The sequence below is a fragment of the Bombyx mori genome, chromosome 17 (assembly GCF_030269925.1).
Source record: "Bombyx mori chromosome 17, ASM3026992v2".
NCBI classification, from domain to species: domain Eukaryota; kingdom Metazoa; phylum Arthropoda; class Insecta; order Lepidoptera; family Bombycidae; genus Bombyx; species Bombyx mori.
Window position 1 is genome coordinate 75,494 of NC_085123.1, and position 13,662 is coordinate 89,155.

General features: G+C 46.5%; 1 protein-coding gene across 2 annotated transcripts in view; it reads left to right on the forward strand.

Moving 5' to 3' along the window:
• The window catches only part of LOC101744900 (dynein axonemal heavy chain 3), a 42,042-nt gene that overhangs the window by 25,109 nt on the left and 3,271 nt on the right, over positions 1–13,662 (forward strand). For both annotated transcript variants that reach the window (XM_062673222.1, XM_038016761.2), the window contains exons 39-67: positions 390–533; positions 989–1,174; positions 1,258–1,484; positions 1,871–2,051; positions 2,771–2,918; positions 3,085–3,173; positions 3,922–4,035; positions 4,727–4,852; positions 4,971–5,131; positions 5,532–5,678; positions 5,762–5,881; positions 5,957–6,122; positions 6,212–6,464; positions 6,541–6,667; positions 6,758–6,869; positions 6,957–7,070; positions 7,148–7,325; positions 7,527–7,631; positions 7,719–7,880; positions 8,181–8,367; positions 8,671–8,791; positions 8,876–9,043; positions 9,495–9,730; positions 10,341–10,524; positions 11,236–11,372; positions 11,442–11,579; positions 12,016–12,253; positions 12,740–12,947; positions 13,288–13,538. In XM_062673222.1, the coding sequence (XP_062529206.1) occupies positions 390–533; positions 989–1,174; positions 1,258–1,484; positions 1,871–2,051; positions 2,771–2,918; positions 3,085–3,173; positions 3,922–4,035; positions 4,727–4,852; positions 4,971–5,131; positions 5,532–5,678; positions 5,762–5,881; positions 5,957–6,122; positions 6,212–6,464; positions 6,541–6,667; positions 6,758–6,869; positions 6,957–7,070; positions 7,148–7,325; positions 7,527–7,631; positions 7,719–7,880; positions 8,181–8,367; positions 8,671–8,791; positions 8,876–9,043; positions 9,495–9,730; positions 10,341–10,524; positions 11,236–11,372; positions 11,442–11,579; positions 12,016–12,253; positions 12,740–12,947; positions 13,288–13,538 (4,728 nt within the window). The remainder of the gene's footprint in view (positions 1–389; positions 534–988; positions 1,175–1,257; positions 1,485–1,870; positions 2,052–2,770; positions 2,919–3,084; positions 3,174–3,921; positions 4,036–4,726; positions 4,853–4,970; positions 5,132–5,531; positions 5,679–5,761; positions 5,882–5,956; positions 6,123–6,211; positions 6,465–6,540; positions 6,668–6,757; positions 6,870–6,956; positions 7,071–7,147; positions 7,326–7,526; positions 7,632–7,718; positions 7,881–8,180; positions 8,368–8,670; positions 8,792–8,875; positions 9,044–9,494; positions 9,731–10,340; positions 10,525–11,235; positions 11,373–11,441; positions 11,580–12,015; positions 12,254–12,739; positions 12,948–13,287; positions 13,539–13,662) is intronic.

The following is a 13,662-nucleotide window of genomic DNA, read 5'->3' on the forward strand; positions in this document are numbered from 1 at the left end:
GCTTTTGGTTCGCAGGATCAGGTATGGTTGAGACGTGAGTTGTATGTCTCAGTTTTATAGTACAATGGCTGCCACACGTTTCAACCCAGAACGCGTCACTGCTTCACGGCAAAAATAAGCAGGGTGTTGCTATCTGCCCGTGCGGGTTCACAAGAGCCCCTCTATTACTAGTAATTACGCAAATTAATTTAAAGGAGCCCTCCGGATGCCTTCGGGCAACTGTTAAGAAACCCCATCCCTCCTGTCTGAGCCCATGCTCACCCACCTGTTTTGGTGAAACTAGAGACAATTTGGAATCTTCACACAGTCCACGCGGACGAATTCGCGAGCACAGCTAGTCGGATGATAGAATAATAAAGTAGGTGATTAAAACGTAGAGCTGGTTGTAGTGCGTGTTGTTCGTGGACGACCTGAGCATGCCCCAGAAGGAGCAGTACGGCGCGCAGCCCCCGCTGGAGTTGCTGCGGGAGTGGATCGACCACGGACACTGGTACGACCTCAAGGAGATGGTGCGCCAAGAAGTGGTCGATGTGGTACGTTTCCGGCGAGTACATCTATCTTGAGGCACGTAGTCAGAGACCCTCAGTTTCAAACTTTTATGTTATGTTATGATTGACAGTATAAAATTCATTTTTAACACATTTTTTAATTCTTTATTGCATTGATGAACGATCTCATCTGATACAGCTCATAGACATAACAACGAGAATGGGCAACCTGCCTTAATACATGAGCTCGAAGTTGCTATTTTCTGCCTGCATATTTTCTGCCGTGAAGCAGTAATGCGTTTCGGTTTGAAGGGTGGAGCAGCCGTTGTACTAAGACCTTAGAACTCATACCACAAAGTGGGTGGCGGCATTTTCGTTGTAGATATCTACGGGCTCCAGTAACCACTTAACACCAGGTAGGCCGTGAGTTCGTCCTACCATCTAAGCAATAAAAAAAAATCGTTTTCTAATTTTGGTGTTATCGAAGAGCTACTTATTAGTTGTTGGTGTCTGCGATGTTGCCCCCGGGCGGCGGCTCGAACCTGATCTCATCTCGTCTGACGCGCCACATGCTGCTCATCACGCTCGATTCTTTCGAAGACAACACGCTCAACAAGATATTTGGCACTATCATGGACTGGCACCTCTCCAAGGGATTCGTCGAGTCCCTCATGAGACAGAGCAAGGTCAATTATTTTATCGTAATCATGATGATAGCCATCGAGCTGCGTTGTACCAGCTGCAATATCGCGTGTATGTTTCCCACCAGAGCGTGGTGTCCGCGACGATGGAGGTGTACAAGGCGGCGACGGTTCAGTTTCTACCGACGCCGAGCAAGTGCCACTACTTGTTCAACTTGCGGGATTTCGCACGCGTCATCAAGGGCATACTGCTGGTTCCTTCCACTCACATGAAGGACCTCAATAAACTAGTCGTGCTGTGGATACACGAGACCTACCGCGTCTTCTACGACCGGCTTGTCGATGACACTGACAGGTACGAGTTCCGGCTAGCCACGTGATGTAGCGCTTACGGCCGTCACAAGTGAATCAACCCTTGACGAGCCGTGAGACCTTTCATTACGGTACTTGTTCATGTGCATCTCTCATATGTGTGATTACCCAATCACACTTCTAATGATTTAATTCCTTAAAACTAGTAATATTGGTTCGGTTCAGACGTAGCACCTATTTCTACATTTTATATAAATACGTAGTGACGAGCCTCTGCCTGGTTCACACACGGACAGCTGGGCGGCGAAGTCGCCTGCGCACAGAGTTACTAGGACTATTAGATTTTACTGCACGGTTTAAAAAATATCTAATATAATTGGACAAAATATGGCGGCACACGCATGACGCGGTGACGATGGCGACTTGCAGACAGAAGTTGTTTGAGGTGGTGTACAAGGCGGTGTACGGGCACTACCGCGTGCACATGGACCAGGTCATGGCGGAGCTCGGCTACGTGCCCGAGGGAGAGAAGCTCGCCAACAAGCATGCCGCTAATATCTTCTTTGGAAACTACATGGAGCCCGATGCCGACCCCAAGATTTATGACCAGGTATTTAACTCGTGTAGCGATGCAGTTCAGTTCAGCGTCATGACTAGTCGGCTATAGTCCCGGTTCCTACTGCGTTGAAATGAGAGTTTACGTCACAGCGTGTAATCATACAGTTTCATCACCTTAAATAAATAGATTATGTAGAAAATTAGTTTGTAGGCGGTGTGGTACCACCTACGAATAACTTTCGAAAATGTGAAGTTTGATATACCGTTTCACTGGCGATGGTTGTATATGGTGTTGCTGTTCAAACCCAATACGAAGCTATATGATGTGCATTTCCTTTAAAATTATTAAGCGAAGCTGTATCTTCTCTTCAACTCCGTTCCTAAGTCGACTGGTAGTAGGGCGCGCCCTTCATGCCGTCGTCCGACTTGTGGATCACCTTGAAATGTGCGAAACGTAAATAGTCTCATGTCTCAGGCTGGACGGCATTCACTTAAATAATATGTATGTATATGGACGCTGATCCCCAGTTAACACGAAATGAACCGTGCTCACTGTGTTTATCAGTGATCACCGACATTCATTCGATTGGGCTGCGCTCCAGTGGATAGTGCACTTTAAACTACTCAACCTTGCGTATCATACGTACCGCATATACGGTGAAGTGCATTTATGAATGGCGAGTGTCGGTGCAGTACAGAGCCACCGAGCTCCAGTGGATACTCGCTCGACATACGTACGGGGCGGCTCATTCAAGTTATGTAATCTGTAAGGTGACTGACTTAGAAGACATGGCCGTGAAGATGGAGTACTACCTAGAGGAGTACAACGTGGTGTCATCGTCTCCGATGTCGCTGGTGATGTTCCGTTACGCGCTGGACCACATCTCGCGCTGCGCCAGGGTGCTGCTGCAGGACAACGGTACTGTACTTCATTCAATATTCAAAAGCTGTACCCAGCTGTCGTAAGCTTAATAGAGCTATCGTAAGGCATCGGGTCCATATACAAAAACATTAAGAACAGTCAAACGATGGGTATTTATTTAGTTGGTTCCAATCACACTTTCCGTGGGTTGTTGCACGTGCAGGGAACTTGCTCCTGGTCGGCGTGGGCGGCAGCGGCAGAAGCAGCGCCGTTAAGTTAGCCGCCAGTATCCTGGAGATGAACGTTATCCAAGTAACCTTCATACTTATACATATATTCATATTCCATACTTTTGGATTTTGTTTGTCAGCCAGCGCGCCCCTCGAGACATGAGTCAAAGCCTCAAGTGCTCTGGTATACCAATTACCTCTCTAACCCTGGACCGTAGACTGCATTGTAGCTCGGCGAGGTAGGGATGGGGACTATTTTTTCTCGTGTTGAATGTTTATTCACGAAATATAAAATGTACCTAAATACGGAATCCGCTCATGGTGTCCATTTCTTGCCCGCTTGGTAGATGCATCAAGTTATATATGTTTTTAAGCTATTGCATAGCTTTTATTGCGGGCTTTGAGCGCGGTGACCGAATCAAAAAATTCCGTAACGAAAATAAACCTAACACCCCCACTCCGCCTACCATGTAGCTCGTGTTCAACACATTCACACTGTGTAGTGTTTGTGAATAAGCGCGCGGCGTGACGTCGCACAGCATGCGCATCATGAAAAGTCTGCCCATCTCTCTCTCACGCGGTCTAGCTTATGAGTGTGAAGGGGGCAGTTAATGTTTTGCTTTTGTTAATGTTTATAAATATAGCGTGGTCTTATTTTATTATTGTTTTGATATTCAATTATTATTGTCTAATTGTAATTGCATAAGTTGATAAAAATGTAATGCAATAGCTTTACCGCGGCAGTCCCCGAGTGCCACACGTGTTTTTGTTACCACCTATACTGGTAGCCTTGAGAGGCATAGTATAAGATATGAAAATGTCACTTTTAGATAGAAATATCGAAAGTGTACGGTGTGAGCGAGTGGCGCGACGACGTCCGCAAGCTGCTGATGAAGGCCGGCCTGCTCGGGCGCCCGCTCGTCTTCCTCTTCGCCGACAACCAGGTACCCCTCGCTCCCGCCGCAGCGCCCGAAACACTTACTTATTTCGGTATAAATGCTGTTATTACTCATTAAATCACGATTTTATTGTTTTTGAAGTGAAACTTCTTTAGAATCGTTGTGATTTCAAACTCGATGAAACGAAAAAATAAGTCCATAGAGACACGAACACATAAATGTATAGGATTCAGCCGGCGAGAGAATGAGATAGAACACATTAGACGTTCTCAGTGTAGTGTTTTTAATAAAGCGCCATCTATGAGATTTTTTAATACTAACGTGCATATGAAACCTCTTGTAATGAATTTTAATTTAGGATTATACATGAAGTTAAAATATCAATCACAGAGGGCGCTGCCTCATTAGTATGAGTAAAAGTAGTAAAAGTAGTTAAGTAGTAAAAGATAATTTACTATTATTTACTAATGACAAAATCTTACTTAACGTGTATTTTCACTTTTGAAGGTTTCACCTCTACCACGTGTGAATTGCACACATGTTTCTTTTTTCTTTCCTAATTATCGAAATTAATTTATTCGCGATAGTTGTAGGTAAGTGTTCCGTGGAGAGAATGTACAGACGTTGATTGTGATTATCTCCATACAGCAAGTACTCCGTACAGGTTTTGGTATTCGTAATTATCGCCATTCGAATAACAGAAGTGTATTGTGTATGCTGTAACTACCGTATACAGATAATGTACGAGGGTATGGTGGAAGACATCAACATGCTGCTCAACACCGGGGACATCCCCAACCTGTACGGCATGGACGAGAAGGTCGAGATCCTGGACAAAATGCAGGCCGCCGTCAGGGAAGCTGTGAGTGTACTCCAGCACGTCCAGTCATTTGTCGACGACACGCCACGTCAACTCTCGAGACATATCTATACTCGTAATCCAGCAACTAAACAACCCTCTAACTTTACGCTCCTCCCAGGGTAAAAAAATAGAGACGAGTCCACTGGCAATGTTCGGATACTACGTGGAGCGCGTCAAGGCGAACCTGCGCATCGTGATGGCCATGTCGCCCATCGGAGACTCCTTCCGCAACCGTCTGCGCATGTTCCCGTCGCTCATCAACTGCTGCACCATCGACTGGTAGGTACACGCAGATGTGGTCACAGCCGCACACGTGATCATGCCGCTCGTGATCTCAGCAACTGAGCTGCATTTACCGAGCGACAGGTATCCTCTTGTCTAAGTCGTAAAATAAAGTTCCATCGAAATATGCTATACATATTTTTAATATAGAATTTATTACTTACTTTAATTGAGAACAAATATGAGTTTTTCAGAATTGGAACTATTTCGGTTATGTGTTGTGTGGAGCGAGCTAAATGTGAATTTATTGATAATTTCATCTTACATTAATGCTAGCGTTTTACTCAACTACTAAAACTACTACGATTTGTAATAATTGTCTGGTGTCGTAACACACTCGGAGATAGTCAGCTGGCGGCAGGAAACAACCTATACAATATGTGGTCTGTCGGTACAGGTTCACGGCGTGGCCCCCGGAGGCGCTGGAGCGCGTGGCGTGCATGTTCGTGTCGCGCATGCCGAGCGTGGACGAGGAGGAGCTGCGCGCCGCCTGCGTCACCATGTGCCAGCTCTTCCACACGAGCGTCGTGCAGCTCAGCGACAGGTCACCCGCTGCTCCCTTTACCCATAGCGACGGAGCTGCGAGCGCAGCTTCACTATATACGCACTAATCTCAATGGTTTCCAGGTTTTACTCTGAACAAAAGCGTAAAGTGTATGTCACGCCGACGAGCTACTTGGAACTGATCAAATCTTTCCAAAATTTATACGCTATGAAGGTCGACCAGATCATAAAGTCCCGAACTAGGTAAAGTCAAGTATGTCAGTGCTTCACATTAAAGTATCTTCGATGTACATAGCTCATGTTCTGATGTGCTGTTAGATACGAGACTGGATTGGAACAATTGGACTTCGCAGCCAGCCAAGTCGCAGTGATGCAGCAAAACCTAATCAACTTACAACCGCTTTTGGTGGAAACATCAGACAAGACTGAGAAACTCATGATTAAAATAGAACAGGACACGGTTGTTGTTGAAAAACAAAAAGAGGTTATTTTTCCTTTTAATGCATGTCTCATAACGCAATATACGTACACAAGGATGAAGTCGAGGGGAATGATAGCATTGTGTATGAACAGATTGTAGGGGCAGACGAAGCCCTGGCCAACGAAGCCGCTGCAGCAGCACAGGCCATCAAGGACGACTGTGAGTCAGATTTGGCCGAAGCCGTGCCTGCGCTCGAAGCTGCCTTGAACGCTCTCAATACTCTCAAACCTGCCGACATCACACTGGTGAAGAGTATGAAGAACCCGCCTGCCGGAGTCAAACTGGTCATGGAGGCCGTCTGTGTCATGAAGGGAATCAAGGGAGATAGGAAAATGGATGCTAATGGTACCTATGAAACATTGAACCACGTGATACATGACAAATTAGTTTTCATTTATATTTGTGGTAATTGTTGTTACAGGAAAACCATACGAAGATTTCTGGGGTCCATCACAGAAGATGCTGGGTGACATGAAGTTCTTAGAAAGTTTAAAGAATTACGATAAAGACAACATTCCGACAACAGTAATGAAAAAAATCAGAGACAAGTTAATACTGAATATGACTAGACATACCTACTAGTAAGTGGATGATTGGTTATTATGTTCCATGTTCATTGTGTACTCATTATATTGCAGGTACATACCGGACCGTGAGTTTGATCCTGCCGTCATAGCCAAGGTGTCGTCAGCTTGCGAAGGGCTCTGTCGGTGGGTCAGGGCTATGGACGTTTACGATCGGGTCATCAAGGTATCAATACCGAATCCATAATAACAGACGACTCAGTCTCTATTTATCGTCAAATACAATTTCAAAAAAAAGTAAATAAATGTTTAGGTTGTAGCTCCTAAGAAGGCTGCGCTGGCTGAAGCGGAAGCGGAACTGCAAGCCCAAATGAACACCTTGAACGACAAAAGAGCCCAACTACAAGGAGTGCTCGACAAGTTGCAGGTCTGTTGCTTTCAGGGATTCACATTCTGAGAACCGGCTTTATACTACTAGGTGCATATTATATCTATTGATTTTAGGCATTGAACGACGAATTTGCGGAGATGACACGCAAGAAAAAAGGCTTGGAAGACGAGATAGAGTTGTGCTCCACAAAGCTGTGTCGCGCCGAGCAGCTCATCGGCGGCCTGGGCGGCGAGAAGGCGCGCTGGACCGAGCTCGCGCGCCAGTTGCAGGAGTTGCTCTCCAACATTATTGGTTAATTTACCTGCACTCAACTTCCGAATATATATTTCAATTGGCGACATCCATGCTCCACTGCTGCGTGGATGTGGTGCGCGAGCAGAAACGAACAGACGAAACCCATTTAGCAAACCTCAACCATTACTTATGGTGCATTTGCAAACTTTAATTAAGATCCTATTAGATTTGTTTATATGGAACTATTATTGAATACAGGTGATGTGCTGCTGTCTGCTGGTTTTATAGCATACCTTGGTCCGTACAGCGTCAACTATCGAAGAGAAATTATACAAGTTTGGAACGCCAGAGCGAAAGAACTCAGTAAGCCTTCACTAATACTTTTTATATGTACCTAATAAAGTTAATAGATGCGCATCAGGAAATTATAGCGCAGCCCATGTTGTACAGACATCCCGTGTTCGGATTCGTTTTCTCTGATATCGACCCTGGGAGAGCCGGTCGTGATTCGCGCCTGGAACATCGCCGGGCTCCCCGTCGACGCCTTCTCCATCGAGAACGGCATCATCGTCGAGAGGTCGCGGCGCTGGCCGCTCATGATTGATCCGCAAGGTGAGCGCGTCCCTGTTCGCACTTGACTTCGACTCCCTTCACTGCACTGTTGTTCGGTTACTGCTAATGGAACGTGCTCTGCCAACCGACCCTGCTTCGAGATATTATTCCCAAGTTGTCATTTTGAAGTCATCGTGGCCTAAAGGTGTGCTCGTAACAAGCGCCATAGCCGTGTCGCTGTTTCATTAATACTAGCAATGGCAAGAAAAAAGCAGATACTCGTTAAATTGGAAGTAAAATCTATAATTTAACATGTACCTACCTATAATTAAATTCTAAATAATTCTTTAATTAAATAAGAACAAGCAAGCAAATGGATAAAGAACATGGAGCGCGAAAATCAGTTGAAAGTGATTAAGCTGACCGACGCGGGGTACGTGCGCGTGCTGGAGAGCGCCATCCAGCTGGGCCTGCCCGTCATCCTGGAGAACGTGCGCGACAAGCTCGACGCCGTGCTGGAGCCAGTGCTGCTGAGGAACGTCTACAGGTGCCGCATTTTTATTGTTTCTTGAAGAGCCCCCAATCCACCCTGCCTACGATCGCTGGGACCCCTCTGGTCTCCGACCACTCCGGCACGACAACCACACGACAGGATTTTACACCGGTTGACGGGACAGCTTCCCAGGGCGGAGATTAGTAGTGACACTCTGGTTCAAGTTAGGTAGTGACCGGCGGGCTGACGGCGGAAACCGTTTCGCTGGGTCTAAGTATCACCAAGATTCACCCCTGACAAGAAAGAGGGAAAGGAAGGAATAGAGCTGACTCCAACTATCGGGTCCACTATTCACAGATCTGGCGGTATGGATTGTTTGAAGCTGGGCGACAACGTATTGGAGTACAACTACGACTTCCGCTTCTACATCACGACGAGGCTGAGCAACCCCCATTATTTGCCCGAAATTGCTGTCAAAGTTAGTAGCATGCCTTCTTCATTAATTAAACATAAGTTCTCTGTAAGTCACGAGCTCTCCTAATTTGTTTTGTTTCGTAAACAGGTGACCCTCTTAAACTTCATGATAACTCCGCAAGGACTACAGGATCAGCTGCTGGGGATCGTGGTGGCGCAAGATCGACCCGAACTAGAGCTGAAAAAGAATCAACTCATTGTTGAAGGAGCCACGAACAAAAGGACACTCAAAGAAATCGAAGATAAGATATTAGAGGTGACATAGGACATATTGACTTTTTTTTAATTCTGTACACACCTAGGTACCTACATAACTATTTCCGATCCAGTGGTAGATTCTGCGAAGCACTGCTCTTGCTAGGGCGTGTTAGCAACACTTCCGGTTTGAGCCCCGTGAGTCACCTACACGTCAAGGCAAAGCTGAAATAGCCTCTCAAGGCTATCAGAATAAGTAGGAGAGAAAAAAAAAATATACGGCGTCGTTTGGGACTTACTTGAAGCGTGCATACCTTTCCTTTTTTTTTTAAAAGTAAAAGTAACTAACGCCTATCGGAATATTGTAAAAGTATCCAGCACTCACACGTACAAATTTTCTAAGTGCCTCTGCTTCCAGTACGGACCACTCGGGTGAGAAGCAACAAAAGGTACTGTGAGCTGGTATTCCGGTTGGAAGTTATAGATGAATGCGGTGAGAATGTGGCGTGCAGGTGCTGTCGTCGGCGGGCAACATCCTGGAGGACGAGTCCGCGAACCAGATCCTGTCGTCGTCGAAGGTGTTGTCGCTGGAGATCGAAGCGAAGCAGGCGGCGGCCGGCGTCACGGAGCGCGACATCGACGCGGCGCGGCTGCTGTACGTGCCCGTGTCGCGACACAGCTCCGTGCTCTTCTTCTGCATCTCCGACCTCGCCAACATCGACCCCATGTACCAGTACTCGCTCAACTGGTACCTACTGTTACTACCCTCTACTACGCTAACTATTCCCACACTCTTACGACACTAACTATATACAAATACCGAATGCTCAATACAATATTGCTTAGGTGGGTGGACGAGTTCATGGCCCACCTGATATTAAGTGGTTACCGGAGCCCATAGACATCTACAACGTAAATGCCGCCACCTACTTTGAGATATGAGTTCTGAGGTCTGTTTTTACAGTACAACGGCTGCCCCACTCTTCAAACCGAAACGCATTACCTACTGCTTCACGACAGAAATGGGCAGGATGATAGTACCTACCCGTGCGGACTCACAAGTCCTACCACCAGTGATTACTTAAATTATAACTTTGCGGGTTTGATTTTTAGTACACGATGTTATTCCTTTACCGTGGAAGTCAATAGTAGGTATTTGTTAAGTACCTACGTATTTCATTAGAAAATTTGGTACCTGCCGGCGGGATCCGAACACCGGCAAGATACGAATGCACCGGATGTCTTATCCTTTAGGCCACGACGACTTCAAAACGTACGCAGCTATCCGGGCAGCTTAGCAGCCCACTGATCGTCTTCCCGAAGAACACTTCAATGCTTACCGTCTGCGGATATTTTAGGTTCATAAACCTGTACAACCAAGCGATAGTCAACTCCCCGAAATGTGTGAATCTGGACGAAAGATTAGAGAGTCTCAACGCGTACTTCACTAGAAGCATCTACGAGAACGTCTGCCGCAGCCTCTTCGAGAAAGACAAACTCATATTCTCGCTTGTGCTCACGCTCGGGATCCTCAGAGCCAAGGTACCACTCTTATATGTACCGTAGTTTTAATCTTGACTTGAATACGGTCGGCGTAGTAAGGAGGACGAAGTCGCGGCGCTGGAGCAGCAAATTCACTAACACGCTTTAAATAAAGTTCCTTGGCCGGCGACGGTAGTCGCAACACAGAACCCTTACCCGACCCGATCGGTCTGTCCGTCTGTCCGGTTCTCACAGTCATTTTACAAGGCATTTGACGAAGCATGTTGCTGATACAAACGTGCACAGAGTTATCTGTTTCTATTATCTGACGAGGCGTGTTGCGGATAATATATGTTTAAAAAAAGGGGTTATTTTATTATTTTATGAATATAGTTTTGTTTATGTTTTACAAGGAGAACAGGCACTATACAATACAAAAATATAAATTCAAAGAAGTTAGTAAGTAACTTTGTTTATTTATTTATTGTCAAGATCCACAAATGAGCTCAAGACTCTGTTTATGAACCCACCCAATGTCAGCACCCACTTAAGAGACATATGGTCTTGGCCGCGGGCTCGTCCCAGCGAGGAAGGTGAACCTCGACCGCCCGTCTACGGACGGTTTAGTGGGCGGCTACCAGATTCAACGGAGAAATATCTAATCATAAACTATATAGTTGTAGTTATGTGAAACGATGGCTATACAGAGGCGGCACGAACTCGCGTCGCACCTCAGGTGTCCCCCGCCTGTGCACGTTTTTTTTTTTGTAGGGTGTCATTGATGATGATTTAGTAGCATTTCTGCTGACCGGAGGAGTCGCTTTGGAGAATCCGTATGAGAATCCGGCCCCGGCCTGGCTCTCTGAGAAGTGTTGGTCCGAGATTGTGAGGTGCAGTAATCTCAACGGGTAAGTCCAAGTATCGGCAGCATCGGCTGAACTCAATATGGCTGAATTTAATTATATATTTTGTGACAGGCTGCGTGGTTTTAAGGAAAATTTTGAAAATAAGCTGAAAGAATGGAAGGACTTCTACGACCTCTCAGCTCCACACGAAAGTCCGTTCCCGTCTCCTTATGACAAGATTAAAGGGATCCCTAAACTAATCATTTTAAGGTAATTTTATTGAAATGTTCGTCCTAATATCTTAATAATATACTTCAAATATTTTCTTTTTCTGCTCATATTAAAACATAACAGTAACTATGTGTTTACAGTGTTGGCGCGTTGTTTATTCACTACGATTGCAAGTTTATAGCTTTTGTTGTTCAGAGTATATTAGTTAGGTATTAGTCGGGCCATCAGTTTTGTTCCAAACACTTCATTGTAACAATTGTACAATTGTATTTTTGATGTTTGTAGAAAATATTTACCTAATTTATAATAATATATAAGATACCGCCTCTGACGGGCTATCTAAGCCGATGTCTACTTAAAGCCAGACGGGCCGTGCGCTCGTCTACCCATAAGTATAGGGCATTGGAAAATAGGGTGTTGTTATATTATATATAATAGCCATTTATAGTTTAGAATGATGATATGACGTGACCAGATGCATCCGACCGGACAAGCTGATCCCGCTGGTGCAGCAGTACGTGACGGAGGAGATGGGCCGAGAGTACATCGAGCCGCCGCCCTTCGACCTCGACAAGTCTTACAACGACAGCAACTGCTGCTCGCCGCTCATCTTCATTCTGTCCCCCGGCTCGGACCCCATGTCCGGCCTCGTCAAATATGCCACGGAGAAGAAGGTGGTCAGCTTCGAGACTATTTCACTCGGCCAAGGACAGGTCAGAACTGCACTTACACGTTTTTCTATGACGATACTTTTGGGAATTGATACTTCCCACCTCCGCAGGCTTACCGATACCCTACTGTTGACTCCTGAGGGGCGAAGAACGGGAGGTACCTAATACAATTGAAACCGGTGGTAGGACACGTTCGACTGGCAGACGACCACTGGAGTCTGTCGCCAAACAGGGATTGAATCAGGAATGAGGATATTCTCAGAAGAATCAAGACAACCGACATAAGCCGAAGGATTGCGAGATGAAGTGACAGTGGCAGGACACATTGCTCCAGGAATAGATGGCCACTAAGACCGAAACTTTGATGTTACTGTGGTACACCTAAGGGGAGGCATGTCTAGCAGTGGACGTCTTGGAGCTAATGACGATAATGATGTTCATGGGTACCGTTAAGCACTTGACACCCGGTGGAACATGAGCCCGTTCATCTGCTTATGCAATAAGAAAGATACGGTTTGTTTTGTCCAGGGACCGATAGCAACAAGTATGATAAAGTCAGCGCTGACGGTGGGTGGATGGGTGGTGCTGCAGAACTGTCACGTGATGGACTCGTGGATGGGCGAGCTGGAGCGCGTGTGCGCAGAGGTGGTCACGCCGCAGGATACGCACCCCTCCTTCCGCTGCTGGCTCACCTCCTACCCCAGCAGGGCCTTCCCTGTCACAGTGCTGCAGAACGGTAACAAACCGTCCAAATCCTTCTAGTTCAGTCCTCACCACACACCGCGATACACGCCACATTTCTATGTGGAATTTAAATAATCATTAAACAAGTATGTTTATATTTATTTTAGGAGTGTCCGTCTAACAAAAAGGCGCCATCGTAACTTTACAAGTTCTGTAAACAATGCCGTACTTACCGTTCTCGGTCTCTTTAGGAACGCAATCTGCATCGTTGGGGTACACTGTTCCTCCTCCCTACACACGTGCGAGTGTTGCTAACATAACGACGATACGTCACGGTTGGAACGCGCGCTGTGTGTCGGTCTGAGGGCGGACGCAGCAGAGTTACGTTGCAGGTGTAAAAATGACAAACGAAGCTCCGAAAGGGCTAAAGAACAACATCTACCGCTCGTACACGTCGGACCCCATCAGCGAGCCGGAGTTCTACATCTCGTGCCCGCGCACGGAGGAGTGGCGCCGGCTGCTGTTCGCGCTGTGCTTCTTCCACGGCGTGGTGCAGGAGCGCCGCGCCTTCGGGCCGCTCGGCTGGAACATCCAGTACGAGTTCAACGAGAGCGACCTGCGCATCTGCATCATGCAGCTCCAGGTGCCCCTGCTCGCTTCCATCTCTACACTCGACTTTAAGATGGGTGACCTAGCTCACGGTCCGTCCGCTGCTGAGTGGTTACTGGAGCCCACGAGGTCAAACTCTCGTCGTTGTTATTGTTTCA